The following is a 25,379-nucleotide window of genomic DNA, read 5'->3' on the forward strand; positions in this document are numbered from 1 at the left end:
GAGTTCTGGGTGCCAGACAAGAGAGATCAGCAGGGGCCACAAAAGGAATCCCAGCAGTTAGTGCCAAGTCGGCTACAACAAATGCTGCCCACAAACCAAAACTCCAGGGAGGGGCTCCCAGGTGGCTCAAGGAACAGGAGACTCCCCCCTGCACCCCCAGAAAAGAAGGCAGAGCCTGGGAGACAAGGCATGGCTTCCTTTCCCAGAAGAGATCAGCTTCCACTCAGGGACACTGGCACTGGGCATGGAGGGAGAGGCCTCTCCGCTCCTCTCACCTTCGTGACATAGGAGGCTTGGGGCGCCCGTTTCACTTAACACAAAAAGGACATGCTCAGAGACGTCCTCCCGCTTTGGGGGCCAAGGCCAGATATGTCATATAAATGAGCAAAGATCTTGGGTGCAGATGTCAACGGAAGCGCCCGAGCCATGGGTGAGGGAGAGGCCCCTCAGAGAGCCCTCCGGGCCTCCCTTTCAAAGTTTTTTTTTTTTTTTTTTAAGATTTATTTTTATTTATTTATACAAGCACTGGGTACAGTCAGAAGCGCGGGAGGGTGAGAGGATTCACCAGAGCCAGAGCGGGGAGCAGAGCAGGCAGAAGGACCGAAGTACACTGCTGAGGGGAGCAGCGGGCGGCAGGAGAGGTCTGCGCGCCATGTGGGACCCTCCTCCCATGGCCGGGGAGCTGCTGGGGATTGAACCAGTGCTGCAGAGGCTGTGGGCAGCTTTGCAACCCAGCATTCAACTGCTGTGCCACCAGGGAGGCCCTCAAAGGTTTGTTTTTGATGTTGTTGTTGTTATAGTGAAATGAAAAATGTGGTTTTGATGCAAACTTTCCCGTTTTTATGCTAGCATGAAAGAAAACTTATTAAAAGATCAGTGTTAATCTATGAGCTTGCTCTTTGCAGTCCACAGCCTTAGCCGTCACAGAGGTCTGCGTCTCCTGCCACCCCAGGGAAGCAGATTCACCCAACGTGCCTCTGGCTACCAGGCCCTCCAGTTGCCTCCACCCTTGAACTAGAGAACTTGCCCTTCAAATAGGAGGGACTGCATTTAGGAGCTCAGGGTTACAAACATCAGTGGGACCATCGAGAAAACCTAGTACAAGTATCCATCTCAGAGGGGAGTGGATTAAAGCCTCCTGGGGCGGGACTTGCTCCAGGTCCCTCAGCTGGTTAGAAACAGCCAGGAGAGCATTCCAGGCTCCTGATGTGCAGGGCAGACCCTCCCCTGAAAGGTGCAGCAGTCCTCACCTTTATCACGTCTTTGCCCCGCTCTTTCAGGACAGCGCTCATCAGCTGGGCTAGCGCCAGAGACACCTTGGCCCGGCTGTCGGTCAGGCCCTCTATGGCCGTCAGCACCAAGGTGGTGACCTGGATCTTAGTGAAGTACTCTGCAAATGCCTGCAACAGGGTGGGGTCCGACCAGGTGAATCTGGGTGTCCCTGCCTGAGGGAGCTAACCTTCCTGGCTCGGACAGGAAGAGGAGGCGCTTCTCTCAGAACATGAGATACTTTTGACCTCAGCTGTCCTGTCTGCCTAGTTCCCAAGGACGCTTTCACTAGAGACAGAGCCTGGGGACAGGAGGGGAAAACACTGATCTCAGATGCAACAGAGGGCTCAGAGGTCAGAGGCTGCAGCGGCAGAGCCCTGGGACAGAAGGGCCAGGGCAAAGATCCTAAATGCTGTCTCTTTGAGGCCTGGGTGGGAGCTGCACTAGTGGGAAGCCAGTGCTCCTGGTGAGACTGGTGATGAAGGAGGACCCCCAGGGGGCACACATGGCAGGGAATTTGAAGCTCACATCAAGTAATGGAATGGGAGGGGGCGTGGGGTAAGAGAGTGCCCCCTCAAGTCCGCAGCCTTATGTACCAGAGGCCGCTCTCCCGCTGCGCCTGACCCTGCTCCCTCACCTTGGCGATCTCAAAGGTGCTGTTATAGAACACGTGGGCACTATAGATGCCACTCTTGCTCTCCTCTTCCCACAAGCCCTCTTTCTTCCTTGCCATCTCTGAAACAAGACACACAAGCCACGCCTCAAACACACAGAGGCTTCCCAGGTTCCCCTCTACTCTCTGTCGGGGACCTGGCCTAGTCCCAGATACCATGTGCACTAAGTCAGCCTGGCAAGACGTCTGTCCCAGGGGCTGGGATAGAGAACAGACGCTGGGTGGGGAGTGGTGCGAGCTCGTGGCAAAGGAACCCTGTCTCAGAGCAGAGACGGAGCCGGCCAGAGGGCTGCACTCAGCCAGGGAAGCCAATGCTAAAGCACTGTTTCCTGGGCAGGTGTTCTGTCCCAAGTGGGCATCTGTAGAGGTTGGGGGCAGGTTCCTCAATGGAAGTCAAGTACTCAGGTAACTTCTTGTCACTTGCTTTTCTGGATTATTGTGGGGGTGGTGGGGGGGAATGGCTGGGTCAAAGAGAGAGGCCCAAGCTGGGGGGTGGGTGACAAGTGAAGTTGTCCATACGCTTTTGCCGCAAGAGGATACAGTAGAGGTTGTAGACAGCCTGGGCGGACAGGAAGCAGATGTTGTCCACAGGGTCCTGGCAGCGCATGGCCAGAAGCCTCACCAGGCGTCCCAACCGCGTGAACTCGATTTTATTCTGAGAAGGAGAGTTGAAAGTCACAAGCTATCCCCTAAGCTGAGTTGTTTCAGGAAAACTATTAGGAGGAAGGGATGTACACTCGAGGTGAGGTAGGTGAGGAAAACAGGAACTCAATGGCTAAGTTGTGACTATAAAGGACTTATAGTGTCATAGACTTGGAATGATCTTACATTATCCCCTTTGTGTCTTGACACCACACTTCCTCTAAGCTTAGTTCAAATGTCTCCTCTTTCAGGAAGCCCTCCCTGATTCCCTCTCTTGATAGCATTTGTATTTCTTTTTTTTTTTTTTTTTACAGTAGATTTCAGTTAACATGGTCATTTTATTTTTTTTTATTTATTATTTTTTAATAATAAATTTTATTGTTATATTCCCCATACAATTGCAGCCCCCCCATTCTGACCCCAATCCCTCCCCTCCCACCCCCGCCCCCCTAAAAGTGTCTCTGGTTCATTCCCACTACATTTGGTTGGTAATTCATGATCATCTTCTCCGGAAGTCTGTTCTATGCATTTCTCTCCCTCAATGGACTCCGAGATCTTTGAAGACAGGGGACTGTCAGGGTTGTCTACGTATGTATCCATGCATGTCACCTCTTATCCACTGTCAAATCTAACATGCGGTCTGGCACAAGGGAAATATTCAGAATCTGCTTATTGAGATGAATAGAATCAATCTGAACTTACAGGAAGGAATTGTCAGAAGGGAGAAAGGGGGCTTCCCTGGTGGCTTGGTGGTGGGTCGGGAACGCGCCAGCACATTCCCAGGGACACGCTGAGGGATGAGTCGTGAAGCAGGTTAGCAAGGTAAGACTTTGCAGCTAAGTGGGCAGCCCTCTTCTTATTTATTAGGAGTAATAAACAAGCAAGATTGTTATTATTATGTGACAATGTCAGGAAGAGCAGGGTCCAGTGGAGACAAAGGATAATCAACTTTATGGGGAATTGGAGGGACATGTTGGCCACGTATACAGGGAGGACTTCTGGGCTACTTCCAGACCACCTCAGACCATGGCCACACAATTGATCAGTGGCTTCCTAGGCATCCCCAGCTGCCTTGGTGCTTTATCCAAATCCTATACACACACATACACACACACACACACACACGTGCATAGAGAGGCCATACACACACAGGTGCAGAGGCCCCAAGTAGTAGAGAAGCCACAGCTTGGGGGTTAAATCTCAGTGCTACCACTTTGACGCACCCCCCCGCACCCCCTAAACGACAGCCTGAGTTCCATCCCTGACATGTGACCTAACCCACAAGGCGCAGCAGACCTCTCCTGTCTCGCCCGCTGCTCCCCTCAGCAGTATATTTCAGTAGATCAGTCCATTCTGCTCCCCACACTGTCTCTGGGGAATCCGATCACCCCCCACCACCTCTGGCCTACACCCCAGTTCTTCTATACAAAAATAAATAAATAAAATCTTTAAAGAATAAAGGGAGAAAGGAGAGAACAAGAAAAGATGCACAAGCGAAAACAGAGGACCGGGCCAGGGACTGGGACTAGGTAATACATATGATGAAGTTTGGGGAGGCAGGAATGAGGGTGACCAGAGGGGGCCCGAGGGAAGACTCCACTCACATCAAAGTCCTTCATCTTTGCGATGAAGCCCAGAATCCGGGCGGTGCACCACATGGCCCGCTCCCGCTCGCTGTCCTTCTGGGAATTCAGCCACGTGTCCAGAAGCTGGAGAGAGAAAGGGATGAAAGGAGGGGTCTCTGCAGTTGCACCCCTGGGATTAGGAGGGTAACCTTGACTCTTCTGCAAAGTATCGGGGCCAGACTTCTGAGAGCAGGAATTCTTTTACCTGGAGGCAGATTCTATGTGGGTCTGGCAGCAGAAACCTTCACTCCTCCAGCTCCCAATTTTGCCTTGATGTGTGTGCTAGAAATCTCGGTATCTCCTTTCAGGTTTAAAGCAGTAGCTCTCAAGTTCTACTGACCCATTGGCTACAAGAGGCCAATAGATCCAGCATCCCCTACCCATCTGCTCCCATTCCTCAGTAGGAAGAAGTTGGTGGCAACAAGGCAGAAACTGTGTTCTTAGAATCCAGGGTGTATTGTGTATCAATCAGCTTGAGAAATGAAATTGGAGATGATTCCTATGTGAAACGCAATGCATAGGAGTCTCACCAAGGGCCAAGTATGGGACCAAAATACCACTGATCCCAAGATCCAGCACCAACATGAAGGAACGCCCTCCCACTGACCTCCAAGCAGTGCTGGGTACGCGTGGGCATCTCAACAATCAGTGCCTCCGTCAGCCTTTGGAGAGCTTCCAGGGTCTTGCCGAACATACTCTGAGGGGAGAGAGGGACTCAAGGATCAGCAGGCTCTCAGCCCCACCCCTCTCCTAACTTCCTTTCAGCGCACCCACTCTCCCAGGCCTTCCTGGAGAAATCCTGCCCCGCAAGTTCCAGTACATTTCAAGTGTCACTTTCCCACTGTGACCTTGAATGATACCTCTGTGGTTTTCACCAGGGCATGAATGTCTGCCTGACATGGTTTGTCCTAGTGGACTAGAAGTTCCCTGATGACTCAGCCACCCGTGACCTTCCATCACCACTCCCGAAGCTGAGCTCATTCTAGTCTCTACCAAGGGGGCAGCCAGACTGAAGCCTGGCTAGTGCCAGGGAGGGTGGAGGGCTGCTTGGCAGGGTGAAGGGGAGCTGATTCACAAAAGCTAGGATGGTGGATTTCTGCTTCTAACCTTTTAGTGAACTAAGTGACCCTCCTCGAAACCATATCAACCTGTAAAGAAAGTAGGTGGGCCTCCCCGGAGGCGCAGCGGTTGAGCGCTGGGTTGAGAAGCTGTCCGCAGCCTCTGCAGCGCCGGTTCGATCCCTGGCTGCTCCCCGGCCACTGGAGGAGGGTCCCACATGGCGCGCAGACCTCTCCTGCCCTCTGCTCCCCTCAGCAGTGTACTTTGGTCCTTCTGCCTGTTCTGCTCCCTGCTCTGGCTCTGGTGAATTCTCTCACCCTCCCGCACTTCTGACTGTACCCAGTGCTTGTATAAATAAATAAATCTTAAAAAAAAAAAAAAAGAAAGAAAAAGAAAGTAGGTGATCTGTCTAGAACGCTCTAGGGAACTGACTTCCCACTGGGAGAAGCAAAGCAATCTTTGTAACCAACTTAGCTCAGCAGAAACTAACAAGGGAGGAAAGAGAAAGGCAACTTTCCCTGGAATAAAGTGCTCACCATCAATCTACCTCTAGAGCAAAACGATCCTCACTTGGGCAACTGGGACTCCCAGACTGCTCCAAACATGGGGTAATCCTGTCAAAATACTTCTCCTCATCCTTATCAGAACTATACCGAGAAAGGCTTGACCATAAAGAAAAACAAACCAATCCAGTAACCGGTAGAAAACTTGATTTTTTAAAATTCTTTTTAAAATTTTTGAAAATTCAGAGAACATGCAAAAGTTCCTAGGAATCCAGCATGGAAATACAAATTAGAAAATCAAATCTCTCTTCCCTCCCTCCAGAACACACTGCAGGCAACAGATAACTTGCTCTGAGACTCCATGGCTTTATTTACCTGTCAGTGAAAGGGGCTTCAGTGAAATCACCTGTGAACCCGGCCATCAGGTTTCGATAGCACAGCCATTAAAAAGGGAGGATGGCATGTCCAGCATTGGGCCAGAGTGTTTGCTAGTGGGCATCTAAGCACCCCCAAGGGGGAGGCGCCCCTCAAGGAAAGCCCAGCAACCCCTTCCTCACGGGAGGGCCTCCTTCCCAGGCTGTTGTTTGTATTGAAGAAACGGGAAAATCCTTTGTAAAACCACGAGACCTTTACTTCTCATTTTCTCTTCAATAAAAAGTAAAAACAAAGAGACACATTGAGGACTCAATTACCACATTGGCCTGGGCCTCCTTGGTGCCAAACTCCTCCTTCGGCAAAACCTCAGCAGGGGGCAAGCAGAGCACACTCTTGAAGCAGGTTCGAAGTAGATCTGTTTTTTCTTCCACCTCCATGAGGGGCCTGAGCATGCTAAGATCCGGGCAAGCAGAAGTGTAAGAAGCAGTGGGAGGTGATCAGGAGGAACAGTTGAGGAAAGGCACAGAGAGAGAGGTAGTGGGGACAGAGTGACAGGTGGCAGCAAGATAGGATGAGCTAGGTCTCCCTGGTGGCACAGGGTTAAAGTCTCCTGCTACCAAGCTATCGCAAGCCGCTGCAGCACGAGTTCGATCCCCAGTCAGGGTGCATCAGACCTCTCCTTTCTCGCCTGCTGCTCCCCTCAGCAGTGTATTTCAGTCAGTCTGCTTTGTTCTGCTCTCCACTCTGCCTCTGGTGAATCCTCTCACCCCCCACAGCACTGGTCTGTACCCCAGTTCTTGTGTGCATAAATAAATTAAATAAATCTTTACAATAGGTAAGATATGGAAACAACCCAAATGCACAAAAAAGGTAAATTCATGCCATTCTCAGCAACATGGATGAAGCTAGAAGGGATTATGCTCAGTGAAATAAGCCAGAAGGAAAAAGAAAAATATCAGATGGTTTCACTTATGGCGGGAATATAGGGGAACCAAATAAGGGATCAGGAAAAAAAATAATAATAAAAAGAAAATTAACAGGTAATTATAAATCAGAGACATTCTGCAAGGGAGGGGGAGGTAGAGGAATCAAAACAGGACAGAGAAGAGCACAAGGGACTATGGTGATGGTTCACACATGAATGGGTGGTGGAAATTTTAAGGGGAAGACACCTGATAGGAGAAAGCGTACGAGCATACACTGCACAGAAATGAGCAATGATGTAAAATATATATATGTAAAATATATATATATTCCTTTATATATATACAAAGGAAGAGACTAGAAGAAAAGATAACGGAGAGGGAAAGGAAACAGTAAGAGGAGGTAAATGAGTATGGACGATGGGAAGGAACAAAAGAGAGAGGGAGGAGGCACGGGGGAAAGGCGCTGGTATTTGGGGGAACATATATTCTTTGGTTCCCGGATGTGTTAAGGGAACGCGTGGCCAGTGGTGGAAGTGGAGGCGCCCAGCCAAGGACCGCCCTGGGCAGAGGGAGCCTGCAGGAAGCAACAGCACATGCTAGGGAGATGGGGTGGCAGCTCTTCCAGGAGCTTGGAAAATGTCACCCCAAAACTCCTGGCAAAGGAAGTGACAGACATCGCCAGTCTTGCCTGTGCTCTTGGGGATCCTATGCTAAAAGACAAAGCAGAAAATAAGAGATGGGGTGTGAGTGGGGAAGGGGAGCTGAGAGCAGAGACGGGGGCACACCGTACCTAAAGTCAGTGATGATGCTCATGGCCTTCTGCCTGATGAGGCTGGAGAGGGTGGTCAGCGGTTCCTCCTTGATGAGCTCCTGGACCCCACCACCCAGCCCCAGAGGACCATGAGCATGTGTTCCTGGCCCTCCTCGCCTCCTCCATCCCCGCCTGGTCACAGGAAGGCGGGGCCTAACATCTCCAGAGGCTTCAAAGACTCTGAAGGAAGCACCTCTCCTTCCAAAAGGACTCACAGCCTTAAGGACAGGAAAGGAGGCGCTAAGGTAGGAAAAGGACCCTGGGAGAGCAGGACTTCCATTCTCTGGGCCCAGCATGGTGGCTCCCATGAACCTTCCGCCCCCAACATTCCCACCCACGCCCCCCTGAGCACCACTCACCAACATGAAGTCCACAATGTGTGATTTGTGGGGAAACTGGAACTGAAAGGCTATGGGGTGGGTGCTCAGGATGCTGGTCAGCATGGTCAGGGCGTCCAGGTAATCCTCCTTCAGCTTCTTATCCTGCACCCATCAATGTGCTCAGGGGCTGGGCAGGTGTGGCCCGGGGCCCAGGGGCGGCATACACAAACCCGGGCAGGGAGCTCAGCCTTCTCTGACGTTCCCAAGGCTGAGGCTTGCATCTTCCCTCCAAGGGCAATTCAGGACAGGGAAGCCTGGGGCAAACCTACAGGGAAGGGTTCCACCCCTTACCACACTTTCTGGAGCCCCCACCTCTTATAACTCTTACATTAGGTCAGGCCTAGCTTTCTGGTCTCTCCACGGCAAAAGTCTCCCAAAGGATGTCTAATTGGGTGGTAGATGATCACGGAGTGGAAAGGACATCTCCCTACCCTCAGGGTGCATGCTCAGGACAAACAGCGGAGGCCAGAAAATGGTTCAAGACTCCCTCTACCTCCCCTGAAAGTGCCTTCCTAAGAGCATGTCAGGGATTTCAGGTATTGCTCAGCGCTTGGGGGAAGAGCGTTGGCCAAGAGCCCACAGGCAGGTTACAGAGTCGCCAGCAGGGAGGGAGACACTGTTCATCAGACCTAATATGCTTGTGGGGGCCTCCCTGGTGGCACAAGAGGTTAAGACACAACTTATGAAGCTGTCCGCAGCCACTGCAGCACGAGTTCGATCCCCAGTCAGGAAGCAGCACGCAGGGCACAGCAGATCTCTCCTGTCTCGCCCGCTGCTCCCCTCAGCAGTGTGTTTCAGTCAGTCTGCCTGTTCTGTTCACCACTCTATCTGGTGAAATCTCTCACCCCCCATACTTCTGGCCTGTACTCCAGTTCCTGCATGCATCAATAAATCAATCTTTTTAAAATTTTTTCAAAAAATAAAATGCCTGTGGTCTCCTACTCAGGCCAGTTTGAGTCTCAGAGTAGCAGAACGAAGCAAAAGGACAGAACTTCAGGAGAGGGAGTCCCTGCCATCGCCCGATCCCCAGAGTCCCCTTCTAGGCCAGTCCTCTTAGCCCCGGAAGGCACGAGAAGGCAGGGAGGGGCGTGGGAGCAGCAGAGCAGGCAGACTCACCTTTTCCACAATGCAGTTGTAGTAGTGCTGCGGGATCAAAGCCAGGATGTTGTCCACATGGTAGTAGATGGCTGTCTTGCTCTCGCAGATGATCTTGCTGTAGCTTAAGTAGATGGTGCTACACACCAGCCCCCACTCCCTTTGCTGATGTTCCTGCAGGGGGGAAGGGGAAAGTTGCCTTCTCCTCACCTTCTCCTCCTTATCTGATGAGGAAAGGGAGGTTCAGAAAGGAAAAGATTACCCAGAGGACTTGAAAGGGAAGACAAGGCCGTGGAGTGGGGAGCAGCTGGAAAGGGAGAAATATGGTTGGGGGTAGGGGTGTTTGCAGGACCTGCAGCAGGAATTCCAGGGCAAGGGAAATGTGGGGGTGATGAAACTGCCCACCATGGATCAGAGCCAAAGAGAAACTCTTTATAGGTGAGTCACAAGGCCTCAGAGAAGCGGGGAGACTGGGGTTATGAGGGTGTGTTAGAAGGCTTTGTGTGGGAGCTGGCGGATCCCCCGGGAACGCCATCACCTTCGGCATTAGGTAGATGTATGAGGTGTCCTTGTTGGTGAGCACAGCACAGTATACTTGCAGCTGGTCCAGAACCACCTTCAGGTGTCTCGTGGCCACGATACTGATTGCCACGGCAATGCCCTGTAAGAAGGACAGCCTCAACCACATGCTACAGCTCTGCTAGCCAGACATCAGCTGTGCTCCCCTGGACCAGGGGTTTAGAGAGAGGGAGGGAGGGAGAGAAAAGGGAAAGAAAAGAAATGGAAAGAAAATTTGTTTTCCCAAAATTGAACTGTAGAGGTAGAGAACCAACATTCTTCGAGAAGTAACCTAAGAAGTAAACTAGCGGCCTTCCTCGTGGTGCAAGGGGTTAAACGTCAGCACTATGAAGCTGTCCGCAGCCTCTGCAGCACGAGTTCGATCCCCAGCCAGGGAGGTGACCCACATGGTGCAGCAGACCTCTCCTGTCTCCCCGCTGCTCCCCTCAGCAGTGTATTTCAGTGCATCTGCCTGTTCTGTTCCCCACTCTGCCTCTGGTGAATCCTCTCACCCACCACACCTCTGTCCTGTACCCTAGTTCTTGTATGCAAGGATAAATAAATCTTAAAAAAAAAAAAAAAAAAGGAGTAAACTGGCCAAGATTATGGAACCGATTTGTATAATCTGGGGATTTCCAAACGCGACATCCCACAGTAGAAAATATGTATATGCATGAGGAACCCAGAGAAGGGTTGCTCTGAGGCGAGAGGAGGAGACGAACAAACCAAGCATGTTCTCACGCGGCCAGTCGGAGAAGGGGTGGAGAGAGGGGAGATTTACAGACAGCACCAGAGTTTCTAGTCCAAGAGAACGGGAAACAGCAACTCTGAGTAAAGTGGGCAGGTGGAAAAGGTGACCTGTCTGGGGCTGGGGAAAGAGGAAGCAGTGAGTTCCTGGATGTGTCGTGTGTGACTCAGCAGCAGGACAACTAGAAATGTCAGGTGCATCTGAAAGCTGGGGCGAAGTGTGGACCTGGGAATTGACAACCTGGTGGGAGCCCAGAGCACAGGAAACCTGGGGATGCTGCCTTTTCTGGCAGGATCAGTCTTTTGCCTTAAATCCCTCTGCCTCGTACAAGGCCTTTTGGACTGAAGTGTGAGCCAAGCCTCTTCTTGGGGCTGACCTAACAAGAATAACTGGGCACAGAGCTAAAGGAATGCCCAGCACAGAGACGCAGCGCCAGCTGTTTTCCAACCGGCTCATGGTGACAGATGCTCTGAGAATCTGGCAGGGGAGGTCTTGGGTCTTGGGGGTACAGGGGAGGCCTGAGCGTGCTGGCACCAACTCCACCAGCAACCGGCACTTCGAGGGCATCATGTGCCAGGCGTGGTTCTAAGTGCTTTCACGTTGTTAATCCTCAAACTCCTGTCCTGACACACAGCACTGATGTGGGGTTCCCGCCCACCCCAAGTGCACGATCTGGAGCTAATCATGAAGAAATAGGAGACAACCCCAGTAGGAGTGGTGTGGAAAATAAAAAAATGTCAAGTTCACGGAAGATAAAGGCTGAGCTAGTGCTCCAGATGAAAGACGAATAAAGAGAAAGAAGACAAGCAAAGTGCCGTGTGGTTCTGGACTGGATCCCAGAACAGAGAACAAAAATGTTCTTTTGCTCTAAGGAACATTACTGAGACCACCGAAAAATTTCAAATCAGGTGCACAAACTAGAGAATAGCACGGCAGCGACGTTAACTTCCTGATTCTGATCATGGTGCTGGTTCCATCCAGAGTATCTTTATTTTTAGATAATACACATCACGTGCATTTACACACATTTATACACATTTAGTGGTAAATGAAAATCATGAACTTTTCACAAAATGAGAGAGGGAATCAGGAAAGGTTAACATCTGGGAACCTGGGTAAAGAATAGACTCTACAGGTTCTCTTTTCAATAAATGTGAAATTATTTCAAAATGAAAAATAGTTTAGAAACTATCCTTTTTCATGTCCCTCCCTTACCGGCGGCCTCCACCTCACCTCCCGCTCTGCCAACTCCTCGTGGGTGGTCAGGACCAAGGCGGTGATCATCATCTGCACCAGTGTCTTGTCACTTGAGGACCACAGGGTGAAGCCGAAGAATTTATACAGGAAAGTCTAGGGAGGTGGGAGCGAAGGGTCTTGCTTGGCTGGGCCTGAGGTTAGGAACAGCCACTGCCGGGCTGGCTTCGGAAATGCAGCCACACAGGCCCCCACCTCTCCTTCCTCCACCCTGTCCCTCTAGCTTTCCGGGGGCAACAAGATAAGGCCGTGACCCTACAGCGCAGGGACAGAGTTGCCTTTCTAATTTCTCGGCTTCTCAGGGCAGGGATCATCCTCTAGGAACTTTTCCTGATCCACATACTTGTCACTTCCAGCTAGGAATTAAAAACAGGTCCTAAAATTTGCAAAGTTTTCAAATCAAGATTGCATAATTGAAAAAGTACTTTTATATAACCTGGGTCTCTCCTGCCTCTGCATTTCAGTGGCCTTTATTCTTGCTTACTAAGCATTGCCCTCTCTGCCTTGAAACACCCATGTCTGCATTCTCCGCTCTCCTACGCCTCCAGGTGCCTGCATTTCCTGTATTGTCTGCCTGGAACAATCTTTCCCTGGCTCTTTAAAATGTCTTAGCTCCAAGATTCTCATCTTTGAGATCGTGGCTAGTGAGCCTTCCCTGACTTCCGAAGTTTCTCTCCAGCTCACTCTCCTATTTCTTTCCTTCAGAGCCTCATCTCCATGCATTTCCTGTGTGTGTGTGTGTCTGGCTAGCTCCTGACTTGCCCGAACCTCCCATCTCCAAGGAGATCAAACCCTGCTGACAGGGCATGACATGGGAGTGAGGCAAACAGGATACCCCTGCTGTTCCATGAAAGTCTCCCCTGGTTTCCATGCATCTGCTAAAAGCCCCTCCCTATGGGCACCTTCTACCCCTCTAGCTGGTGAGGCGCCTGGCCCCAGATCACAGGAACCCTCCTTTCACTGGCTGCAGACCCTGCAAGAACAGTTCCCCTGAAGCCTGCAGCCTCTCTGCGATCTCCTTGCCCAGAGTTACCTCCTCTGTCTTCCCTCCCTGCTCCACACCAACCCTGGCAGCCGGGAGCCAGGGAGGCAGAGATCATCGGTGGGCGGTGGGGCGTGGGTCTGAAGGCCCCTCATGCATATGCACTTGACTCCAGGCAGAACAGGCTCTGCAGTGCAACCGGCTCAGGTGGAGAAGCCTCTTGCTCAGCCTCTTCCTCCCCCATTGCGCTTCCTTCCTGGCTCTGCTCTATTTTGGCTTCTCTAGAGAATGTCCCACCTGCTCAATTCCTGGACAAGATCCCCCACCTCAGGCTCAGCTTCTGCAAAATCTGCTCTAAGGCACCAGCCTCCCCAGCCCTCAAAAGACCACATCTTCCCGATGCTCTCACTCCTCAGCTTGCCTGGCACTGAGGCGTTTTCCAGACCCTGAATTTTTGCTGCTAAAACCAGGATGGTCTTGAGCCAACCTGGCTGGTGGGCAAACTCTGAGAAAGCCGCTCGTCCAGCCCCACAGGACAAGTTGTTCCCCAACTCCAGTGCAGGTCTCCCCCTGTCCCCTAGCACTTGGATCCCGATGCCCATTTCCGTAATCAGTCTCGGGAATGAGACCAGTTTCCTGGGACAACTCCTCTTGTTGCCCCAAACCAGTGCTGCTCAGTGCCAGGAAAACAGATGAGAAATCAAGAAACTTGTATTCAGGACGCAGTTTTAGTTTGCTTAAGACTCTAAAGACCTCTGGACTCCGTTCCTTTGTCCGTCTGATGGGATCACAAGTATAGGGCTTATTATTTAGCCTTTTGAGCGTCAGAGCCTCTTCACAGGTATCCTTGTTTGATCCTCAGCCAGTCTCCTGCGACCTGTAGGTCATTTTGCCACTTCCTAAGTGAGGTGACTGAAATCTCCTGGAGACCAAGATATTGGGCCGAGGTCACTCTGAAGGGCACGCAGGCGCTAGGGCGTGGGCACACAGCAGGCCTGGAGCTCGCGAGGAAAGGAGCCTCATCTGTCTTGCTCAGCTCTGGGGCTCCAGCACCAAGCACAGTCCTCACCCATGGCCGCCCTCAAAGAGTCCTTGAATTTACTTGTTAAAATGTGACTCTAAGGTCACTAATTTCCCCTCTGCACCCAGCCCCAGCTTTACTCTGTTACAGAGGAGCTGGCAGGTTCTATTGTAATAACAGACAGCAAAGTTCTGCATCAAACCAAAACCACTGAGAAAATGTTGGACATTTGTGCTGTTCCTGGGTGACCACCTGTTCTATCCCCTTGTCAGGCCTCCACATCCCAGGACCCAAGAACACTGGCTCGCCCCCGCCCCATGGCCTGCATGGCCTGTGCATGTCCATAGACCTTCCCTCCAGGCTCTTCCACCCTCAACATTCCTCCCCCTTGCAGACAACACACACACACACACACACACACACACACCTTCTCATCAGCCTCGCTGAAATAATGAATCTTCTTCAAGATGACCCTGATGAGGTGCTCCAGCCACTTGTCATCATTGATGGCCACCAGGGTGCGACTTGAAAACTGAAAGGCAAGGAGAATAGGCCCACAGAGAACAGTGGCTTTTCTGCCCCATGGGAGTGGGGTCAAAAAGAAGCCAGGGACAGGTGATATGGCTGTAAACATGGTAAGAGGGTCTCCCCTGGTGGCACAGTAGTTGAGCGCTGAGCTGTGAAGCTGCCCAAAGCCTCTGCAGTGCTGGTTTGATCCCCAGCAACCAGGCGAGGGTCCCACATGGTGCACAGACCTCTCCTGTCTCGCCCACTGCACCCCTCAGCAGTGTATTTCAGTCAGTCTGCCTGTTCTGTTCTCCACTCTGGCTCTGGTAAATCTTCTCACCCTCCCGCGCATCCGGCCTATGCCCCGATTCTTATATAAATAAATAAATCTTTAAAAAAAACAAAAAACAAAAAACATGGAAAGAGCTCAAGAAATGGGGAGGTGTTGAAACACATCGAGGGAGGCTAGTTAGGACTAGAGAGTGACAGTGATGGGTCAGGTCAACCTTCTCCAGTTTGCAAGGCCCTCTTCCACACTACCCTAAATCTTAGCAATAGAGGAGATATTCCCATTCACAGATGAAGAAGCTGAGGCCTACAAAGCCTTGTCCATGGACACAATCCCTCTTAAGCCCCTCCGGTAGGGTCTTCAGAGTAGGTGGTCAAGGCATAGAATAGAGTCCAAAACTCTGATGCAGGACCAGGAGGCTAGGAGGCCACAGAAAGACGTTCCCACCAGCAGAAAAGGCTCTTGAGCAGGAGAGGATCATGGCCTCAGTCTCCCGCAAGCCGGGGGCATCTTGAAGCAAGGAAAGAGGGCAAGTGTGGAGGGAGGTACCCCTTCAGGAGGGCTCACCTTGAGCAGCCATCTCTCCCACTTCTCCTGAATGAGGGTCTTCTCATTGTGCTCTAGAAAAGGGAAGACCGCGCAGACACACCCAACCAGAAGGAAAAAGAAACCAACATTTGAACACCATACCAGGAGCTGTGTGCCCATCAGCTCATTTCATTCTCCAAGATAATAGTGACCCTACACGGTGATGGCTCTCTCACTTTGCAGAGGCCCCCGGAGATGGGTCACTTTCCCCAGGTCAAGCACACAGTCGGTCAGTGTCAGAGCAAGGATAGAAACCTGGGTCTGTCTGGCTCCAAGGGATCTTCCCTGATCCTCCACCCACAAGAAAGGGCAGGAGTTGATCTGGGGACACTGGCACCCCAGAACTCTGGATTGAGAGCATCTGCTCAGTGCAGACATGGTTCAAAGAAGCTGACCCTGAAAATGGCATCTGGAGGCTGGTCCCTCCTCTACCTTGGGTCTCTGGAGTCTGCCCCGCTGTGCCATCTCCCTCTCTTCCCCCTCCCAACCAACCCCTCACCCTCCAAGAACTGCACCATCCTGGGGATCTCTTTCATCCACAGCTGGCCCACATCTGAATTGATAACGGGGTGCAGAGAGGTGATAGGATGCAGGGCATGTAGTAGCTTGAGGGAGCTTGCACCAATGTTCTTTTGTTTGTAGGGCCTTATGGAAAGCATCTGAGAAACAAGAGAAGCAAAGAGGATGCAGAGAAGGATTGAAAGGAAGAGAAGAAAATTAGAACAAAACCATAATGTGAGCTAAAGCTTAGACCCTCCCCACTGTTTATTACCTGCTGAGCCCCTTACACATTCTCCAAGCTGCTTGTGAAATATCACCTCCTCAATGATGCCTTCCTTGACACCCATAGACTAAGTCAACCCATTGTTCTCTCAAGATCCCATTGTGCCACGTGTACTCCTCCATTAGAACAGTTATCACACTGAAATATGGATGCTATTCCAACACTCCCCCCACTAATCCTGTGAACACCTCAATAACAGGTCTGTACTAAGTGTTTTTAACACTGAGCACATAATGCCTAGACAAATAGAGAAAATCAAAATATACTTGCCAAGAAAATGAGATGCAGGGACTTGCCCAAGGTCAACAGAAAGAAGCTCCCAATAAGGCCACAAAGGAGCCAGGTCAAGCCCTCCCCATGCTCACGCCTCCCCCATCCCCAGGCCCCACCAGTGTGCTGCCAGTTCCCTCCTCCAAGCTCTGTGGCATGGATTCCCTTTCTCTGGAGCCCCCTGGATCCTTGGCCCTACCTCCTTATACCACAGCCAGCGTAGTGCCTAGAACAGAGCACGACTCGAGGGTTTGCGGAATGCTGGTTGCATGGAGGGATGGACGCATGGACGGAGGGAGAGAGATGTACTATTCATTCCAGCGTCACTTACCACGAGGCAGGACAGGAGGTTCTGTGGGGTTACAAACTGGGTGGCTAAGAGAAAGAGAGGGTAACGTCAAAGGACACGGTTTGGGTCAGTTTTAGCACAAACAGCCCTCCAGCCCCCCACGGCAGCCCCCAGAAGTACTTAGAGGAGGAGGAGAGCAAAGTGGAGAGGAGAAGAGGCGCCGACATTTAGGGCTTGTGACGTTTTGACTTAAGGCCTGAGCAGACATCCTCACCCCAACCCTAGCAGTCATGGATGGGGTGAGTAGAGAGTGGGGCCCAGAGTCGGAGCTTGGGAAGAACCAAGAGACAGGCTTGTCTTAGCTTTCCAGTTCATATCACCATGTTTACATCTTGGCTAGTGTCTTAAAGAAAGACGACAGGCAAGAAGGAATTGTGTTTGGAATGTCCCTCTTCCAAAGGCGTCTCCATGTCATCTGTGGGATGCTGCCTCCCCATCCTGGCCTTGGTTCTGGTGGCACCCCCACCCACCCCAGATGTGCACCTTCTCCTCTGTCCCAGCCCTGCAGAGCCTCTGCCTGCCTCCTAGCTGGGCACCCCTCCTACCGCAACCTGCATGCTCACAGCCCACCCATCCCCGTGTGCCCCACCCTTCTACTTACGAGTGAGATGAAAGCCGCTGAGGTAGGGGGTCTTGCCCTGGGACTGGGCCTTCAGAGCCATTTCCAAGACTGTCTCACACAGTGGCACAAAGGCCAAGACACTGCTGGGCTCACACATTACGGTGACCAGTCTTGGCAAGGAGACCTGGCAGGGATGTGCAAGGGTTTCATTGGCAAGCCTAGATAAGCCCGGGCCCACGTTCTCCAACCCACAACCTTGTCTTCCTTTCCTACAAGGGCATTTGAGGCCTGCAGGCCACAGACAGACAGACAGACACACCACATCCACCACCACCACCACCAGCAGCACCACCACTCCGCGTGGTAAACTACAAACAAGGTCCTGATAAAAATCACAGCCAGAAGGACTTGCTTAGAGAGAGGGTTTCCTGAAATTTGGAATTCACAGGGGAACATCCCAGGACAGAAGCCCTGGGAAGGGTCAGGAGGCCCGGCCTGCTAGGAGGAGAGCAGCTGTGACTCCAGGACAGAGAGGGAATCCCAGCTGTGCTCCTCCCTTAAACCCTTAACTAGACTCTGACCCACACATCAGCTCCTCCAGCCTTCAAGAACCCTCAGAGGCTCCTGTGGCAGGCGGGATGCACGTTCCCCCCCTCGCGGACAGATGGGAAAACTGCAGCCCAGACAGCAATTGACACAACATTTTAGAGCTATAAGGTGGATGAGAAGACTCCAGAGCAGTCTCCAGCCTCCCCGGGAGAGGTCCTCTCCTGGCCCTGAGACACCCTCCAGAGGAGCCTGGGCACGCGAGTGGGCATTTCTGGAGTGGGGGAGGGGGAGAAGAGAAAGCTGAAGAGGCTGGATGCAGGAGGGGTGAACTAGGGGCTGGGGGGGTAACGAGGAGCAAGGGCGGAGGAAATGGACAGCCTCTTTGCCCCTGGCTGCTTGTACCATCTGGAGAATCTTTGAACACAGTATTCGGATGTCCACTTCATTCTGGAATAAGAAGAGGTGTTAATTCTGAAACCAGTGCCCGCTGAGTCTCCTGGTTCAGACCTCCCAGGCTCACTGCTCAGGGGATGCCAAAGTCCCTCCCCACCCACGCACCAGCCATACCCTCCTCTTGTTTTCCTTATGCTGCCTACTCTGCCTTCTTCTCACTCCTCCCCTAAGCCTCCCCCCACCTCAAGACCCACTCTGTTGCCCCCCACCCTTCCACCTGCACCCATGCTCACAAAGGAGTCCGATACGCTGAGCTTCACCATGTAGTCGAGGATGGCATTGCTCTGGGGCAGGGCCAGGTATTTGTGCTGCCCCAGCATCTCGATGAAGCGCAGCACATCCTTCCTCACCTGTGGGGTCACAGATCAGGGTGAGAGGGAGCACGGCAGGGACCACTGGGGTGACCACTGAGGCTCCAAGTAAGGATGCAGAGTGCAGAGTTGGGTGGGTTGTCTTCAGGGGACTCAGATCTTGGGTCCCCAAGTCCAAGTGTGACTCTTCAGCAGGGTCCGGGTGGTGACAAAGCACCGGTGGTTGAACCTGACCACTCTCTATGCTGCCCCAGAGTCCAACCCATTTTGGCCCCTGCCAACCTCCTGGAGAAGCAGAAGTGTTTACTTGTCCACACTTTACATCAAGAGGCAGGACTTTGGCAGGAGAGTTGGGTGGTGGGATCTGAGCTCTGGAAAGGTCTCATGTTCTGGCCTTCGTAGGGAAAGCCAGGAACAAATTCCACAAGTTCTGAGGGTCCATCCTTCAAGATCCCTATTCTCCATTATCTTCTGAAGACTGAGGACTTTGCTTTTAGGGATGATGTATCATCTGCCACTTGACACCTAAAGCACCTGCCCCTCATTCTTGCATAACCTGGAGCTGGCGGCTGACACTGCTGTCTGCAGCCCCAGCAGCAGAGCTTGGTAGAAAGGCGGCTTCTTGAGCCTCGTGCCAGACACGCGTGAGGTCTTCTCTGTAATTTGAACTCTCGGGAGACAGAACTAGTATCCTCTAGAACACCACATCCCGTAGGACACCCCAGCACTTCCCACAGAAAAACCTCAGAAAATAGGTAGGAACCACCTGTCTGCTCCTCAAACCCTCCTCAGGCTTTGAAGAATCCCAATGTAACCCACAGGCAGCAGCCTGCGCCAGTTGGGGTGCCTCACTTCTCATCCCCCAACTGTCTTCCCCTCTGTATTTTACACAATCTTGAGGTTCAAGTAAGCAAGCCCCTTCCCAGCCCAGGCGTCCAGTCTCCCTGCTCACGGGTTTGAGGTCCGTCTGGACCATGATAATGGTGGAGTGCAGGATTTCACTCTTCCTCTTCTCAGACTGGGTCACTAGAGAAAAGACATGTGTGCAGGTGCGTCAGTGCCCTCCTCCTGTCTCTGCTGCTTTGAGAGTGAAATAGAATGGGGGTGAGGTAGGGGAGGTTGCAGTCCCTGGTTCAGAGGCCACGGCACCCCAAAGCTTAATCCACCATCCTTCTTCTTCGGACCAGACTAAATACTGACCTAAAACAATATTTTCATCCAGCTGGCACTGAGCCCACCCATGCAAAGCCATCTCTCCAGCCAAGCTGCTCTCCCCACGTCTGCACACCTCCCCCATGAGAACTTCCACTGCCATCCTGCTTTACCGTGAAGCCCTTTTGTAACCTGCCACTTGGAGAGCTCCTTCCTGCTCCGGGCACGTCTGCACAGAGCCCACTGTCTCCGACTGTCCCCTGCTCTGCATTTCTGCTGCACGTGGTCACGCGTGCCTCCAAGCACCCAACTCTGCGGTCTTGTGTCATTTTGTTGGGCGCACCTCAATTCCTCCCTCAACAGTGAGTCCCTGAGACAAAGATTGCGTCTCTTTGTAGTGTGTTTTCAGTGCCTGGCTCTGTGCAAGGCACACAGCAAAGGTTTAACGCACACTTGTTGAAGTTGAAGCCCGTTTGCAGAATGTGATCCTAGACTGACCTCCATAAAACCAATGACATGGTTGACGCGGGTGGAAATGCCTCATTTAATATTTTCTTAAAAAAAGCTCTGGGGCCTCCCTGGTGGTGCAGGTGTTTGAGCGCCTCACTGTGAAACAGTCAGCAGCCTCTGCAGCATGGGTTCGATCCCAGCCTTCCGGCAAGATACCCACATGGCGCAGCAGACTCTCCTGACTCGCCCTCTGCTCCCCTCAGCAGTGTATTTCGTCAGTCTGCCTGTTTTGTTGCCCACTCTGTCTCTGGTGAATCCTGTCACCCTCCTGCACATCTAGCCATCTGGACTCTACCTTGGTTCTTGTATACGTAAATAAATATTTAAAAACCAAAACAACCCTGGGGTCTCCCTGCTGGTGCAAGGGATTAAGCACAGCGCTGTGAAGCGATCCACAGCCTCTGCAGCATGAGTTCGATCCCCGGCTAGCGAGGGAACTGCCCACTTGGCGCAGCAGATCTCTGCTGTCTTCCTCGCTGCTCCCCTCAGCAGAGTATTTCAGTCAGTCTGCCTGTTCTGTTCCCTGCTCTGTCTCTGGTGAGTCCTCTCACACAGCTCTGGCCTGTACCCCAGTTCTTGTATGCATAAATACATAAATCTTTTTTAAAAAATGATATAAAAAAACCCTGAGGGCAGGCTTTAGTTTCACCTCCACTTTTCAGATGATGGACTAGAGGCATGGAATAAAAGTAAGCTGCCCGGATGTGTATTCCGACTGGTGTCAACCCATCACATTCCCAGTTTCGACTGTGCTTTTAACGACTCTAAGGGACTGTCGCTCAGAGAAAGGAGATGAATTGGAAAGAAGACCCTCCAGGCCAGGTCCAGTGCACACTCACCCTCCTGGAACAAATCCATGAAGACTTGGAGGGCGGATGCCACCATGTCCGGGTCCCTGGTTTCCATGGTCTTGCGTAACAAGAACACCACCTGGTCACTGTACAGCTTGGCTGTCAGAGGATGCGAGTGCAAGGCAGTCAAGGGCATGTTTCTGCGGCAGGGGGTAAGTAGAAGGAACTCATGCTCACAGCAAACCACTGATGCAGGGAACTGGAGAAACTGGGTCCATCAGGTGAGTGAAATGAAGCAGGAGGAAAGAGAGCCAGTGTCTACCTGGCATTTGCCGTGTGCCAGGCCTGGGGTACAGGCTTCACCTGGCGGGAACTTGGCCTCTCTGCCCGGGCGCTCCCACAGTTCTGACACCACTCGTGAGCATCAAAGCCTTAACTCCAGGGTCGGCTTTTGAGCTGGGGCTCATGAAAGGACTCCACTCCGAGGTCAAGGGGAGGGAGCAAAGGAGGTAGGGGCCGAGCAGGCTTGTGCTTTTGGGGACTCATTTCATTTCAGGCAGACTCCCAGGGCTGACTTGGCATCTCTGCCAGCGGGACGGAAGCCCCACCCCAGGGCCAGGAGGGGTCCTGAGCACCCGCCACCCACCCGCATGCCTGGCCAGGGGAACAGCACTCACTTAGGACACTGAAAGTCCTCAGGACGAGGTGGCTGTTCTGCACAGAGTAGGGGTCTGCGGTGTTGACCTTTACGGTCAGCTGTGGGGAGACCAAAGCCATGAGACCTGAGGGCACCAAATCAGCAGCCCTGGTGCAGGGGGGGGATACCAGGGCCCGTGGCCGCGACCAGTGTGGTGCTTGACCGTCAGGAGAGCAGGAAAATAGCACCCAGGAAGCCACAGTCCCAGCTCCCAGAGGACAGGAGACAAGGGCCACAAACTAAATACACGGAAGGTAACACCTTTAGGCGAATAATGTTCAATTGTCCTGTTCTTACTCACGCGCCCACTCCAGTTTATGCCTCTGAGAGTTGGGGTACAACCAGAGGCTCTGACATTTCCCACAGGTGGGATGGAGTAGGTCGAACCTCCTGCCTTTTCCCAGAGTTTGGGGAGGGGGCAGCAAGGCCTGTCTCCTCCAAGAAACCTACGGAAGGGGTCCTGCTCAGCTCCTAGAGAACACCCCACTCCGTGCTCAAGGCGGGGGAGCCCGAGGGGGGTGGCGCAGGTCGCCACCCCAAAGACTCCCGAGCCGCGTGGAGGACGGCCCCAGGGCTGGGGCCCATCTCCGAGCAGAGAGCAAGCCCGGGGCTCTTCTCCCCTCTCACCAGCCTCAACAGCATGGCCGTCAAGTTCTCCAGCTGGGACTCCAAGTTCACCCCTCCACAGCCGCTGAGAGCCAGAGAGTCCACGAGCTGGCAGACACACTGCGTGGGAAAAGGACGGTGTCAGCACACGCCGGCCGGGCCCTGGCGGCCTCCGGGAAGCCCTCTCTGCTCACCTCCGTGAGGACTTCCCCAGCCAGCGGCGTGTCCCACTGTCCTCGGACCCTTGCAAGGAAGTCCCAGGGTCTCGTTCCTCCACAGCTGAGTGCAGCGATGGTCTGCCCGCCCCACGGGGAGCACCGGGCTCAGCTCATCTCTTTCCTCCCCCTGAGGGATCACGGCTCATTGCTGCCTGATGCCCAAGGTCTCGAGAACCATGATTTCATACACTTTGTTTTTTTCTTTTTTTAAAGACTTATTTATTTATGCATACAAACCTGGGGTACAGAGGTGCCGGGGGTGAGAGGATTCACCAGAGGCAGAGTAGAGAGCAGAACAGGCAGAAGGACTGAAATACACTGCTGAGGGGAGCAGTGGGCGAGTCAGGAGAGGTCTGCTGCGCCATGTGGGTAGCTCCCTGGCCGGGGATTGAACTCATGCTGCAGAGGCTGCAGACAGCTTCATAGGTTGCATCTTAACCCCTTGCGCCACCAGGGAGGCCCTATTTCACACACTTTGTGGTGCTTTTTGTTGTTTCAAGCAAGATGGTAAATTTGGCCCCACTTACTCTTTCTGCCATAAGCAGAAATCCCTCTGCTAGATTTTGAATATTTAATATTTCCTGCTCTTTGGTCTGGCTGGTGGAGCCCCAAATGTGCCCGCCTTCCCCAGCTAGAGCTGGTTAATGCTGGCTAATCCAAAAAAATATTCTATGGATAGATAAATACATACATCACGTGCAGTAAAAGAAGAGGAGGGAGAGGAAGAAAGATCGTTGAGAAAACATTTCTGATGTTAGTTGAGATGGGCTAGATCTTGACCTGACCTCACCTGCAGACCAGAAGCACTGAGGATGCAAGTAACATCCTCCAACCAACTAAGTGTCCACACAGAGCAAATCTCGGTTCCAAATGCATATAGACCTTACTCTACAGCAACATGCAGACATGTGGCAGGAGGACAAATACATGAGAGACAGCGGTCAGTGCACTCATGGAGAAAATGCCGAGCACATGTGTGGAAGGGCAGCACTTCACATCCCCAGGAAAGGGCCTCTGAAGTGGTGGTGCAATGGTGGCCGCGAACTCTGGTCCCTGGAAACTTGAGGCTAATGGGTGTTCCACTCCCCCAAAAAAATTCCTCCTTTTGGAAATTCATAAACGCACATTAGCATATACAGCAGTTATGAAAAATGTGCCCCTTAGTGCCTACTTTGAGGGGTATAACAGACCCACAACTCCAACAACTCAAAAATCCATTCTATGTTACAACTAAACCCAGATTCCCACAGATTTCTCCCAGCCACCGCCTAAGGATGGCAGGTCCAAGAAGACACAGCCATTGTGGCAAGACATAGTGCTTTTCTGATGGGAGATTTTGGCCCAGTGACTCCCTGATGGTTTTGCTGAAATGCTCTCAAAACAACACTTCAGGGCCCTCCTTGGTGGCTCAAGGGATTAAGCCTCAGCACTGTGAAGTTATCCGCAGCCTCCGCAGCACGAGTTCGATTCCCTACAAGGAAGGTGACCCACATGGCGCAGCAGACCTCTCCTGACGTGCCCGCTGGTCCCCTCAGCCGTGTATTTCAGTCAGTCTGCCTCTTCTTTTCCCCATTCTGTCTGTGGTGACTCCTCTCACCCCCACCCCCCACACCTCTGGCCTATACCCCAGCACTTGTATGCATAAATGAATAAACCTTTAAAAAATAACAAAATAAAAACTACACTTAAATACAAGATTTTCCTCTCTTCTTCCCATCCTTCCTTCCTTCCTTCCTTCCACACCCTTTCCTTATCGTCAGACGACATCACAATCTGATGCTCTCCCAGCTTTCTCCAGATCCTTCTTGGCTTGCCCTCACAAGCCTTCCTCTAAGGTAACTTTCAGACCTCTAACTCCATGTTGACATCTGCTTTTTAGAGGACCAGCCAACTTGCATAGTGAAAGCTTTGAGTTCTAGTTAAGAAATTTGTTTCAAGGCCTCCCCTGGCAGCACAGCAGTTGAGGGCTGGGCTGCGAACCTCTGCAGCACAGGTTCGATCCCCCACTGCCCGCGAGGGTCCCACATGGCGTGCTGACTTCTCCTGCCACGCCCTGCTGTTCCCCTCAGCAGTGTGTTTCGTCAGTCTGCCTGTACTGTTCCCTGCTCTGGCTCTGGCTCTGGTGAATTCTCTCACCCTCCCGCACTTCTGACTGTACCCAGTGCTTGTATAAATAAATAAATTAAATCTTTTTTTAAAAAAAAAGAAATTTGTTTCATTTTAACTCAGTGTTTCCCACCCATTTGACATAATGGCACTTCTTTTCATTGGGCTCCACATTAAAAGTTGGAGAGAACTTGGTTTCAGACATACCCTTGAAATGCAAGGAAAACTGAAAAACAATCAGAAAACTTAGACTCCACTTATGACTTCCACTCATAAAAACATCTAATATTGGTGTCACATTTCTATGTTACAATTCTGAGATGATCCCCTTGTGTGCATACACCTTCTCTCGGTTATTCAATCAAGCACTGGTGTAGGGGTAGATGTGAAGGCATTTTGCAGCTATACTTAAGGCCCCAAATCAGTTGAGCTTAAAATGGGGAGATTCCCCAGGTGGGCTTGATCCAATCTCATGAACCTGATAATCTATGTCTAAGGTCAGATACAAAGAAATCAGAGAAAAGCAAAGCAGCTAATGGGTGTGACTGAGTTCCCATAGAATATTATTCATCAAACAAATTTAAGGCCGGATTTGGCCTATAGGTCATCCTTTGCCAACTGCAGCACGAAGTATTCATAACAATAAATACGGACCGCAACTGTGGACTAAAGTTTCCACAGTTAAATGTCCAACTGTGGACTAAAAACAGAGAAAA

General features: G+C 51.9%; 1 protein-coding gene across 1 annotated transcript in view; it reads right to left on the reverse strand.

The window, feature by feature from the left end:
* LOC311185484 (maestro heat-like repeat-containing protein family member 1) overlaps window positions 1–25,379 on the reverse strand; it is a gene marked incomplete at both ends in the record, with an annotated part of 45,992 nt that overhangs the window by 14,247 nt on the left and 6,366 nt on the right. The window contains 22 exon segments of the mRNA XM_084256110.1: window positions 1,251–1,400; window positions 1,907–2,004; window positions 2,462–2,597; window positions 4,189–4,293; window positions 4,817–4,906; window positions 6,464–6,599; window positions 7,863–7,942; window positions 8,243–8,365; window positions 9,380–9,532; window positions 9,897–10,019; window positions 11,898–12,014; window positions 14,349–14,453; window positions 15,285–15,337; window positions 15,805–15,964; window positions 16,559–16,585; window positions 16,691–16,734; window positions 17,310–17,454; window positions 18,506–18,622; window positions 19,536–19,609; window positions 21,085–21,195; window positions 21,714–21,792; window positions 22,361–22,459. Of these exon segments, the coding sequence (XP_084112236.1) occupies window positions 1,251–1,400; window positions 1,907–2,004; window positions 2,462–2,597; window positions 4,189–4,293; window positions 4,817–4,906; window positions 6,464–6,599; window positions 7,863–7,942; window positions 8,243–8,365; window positions 9,380–9,532; window positions 9,897–10,019; window positions 11,898–12,014; window positions 14,349–14,453; window positions 15,285–15,337; window positions 15,805–15,964; window positions 16,559–16,585; window positions 16,691–16,734; window positions 17,310–17,454; window positions 18,506–18,622; window positions 19,536–19,609; window positions 21,085–21,195; window positions 21,714–21,792; window positions 22,361–22,459 (2,325 nt within the window).

The sequence above is a fragment of the Talpa europaea genome, assembly GCF_964194135.1.
Source record: "Talpa europaea genome assembly, chromosome: 15".
NCBI classification, from domain to species: Eukaryota; Metazoa; Chordata; class Mammalia; order Eulipotyphla; family Talpidae; genus Talpa; species Talpa europaea.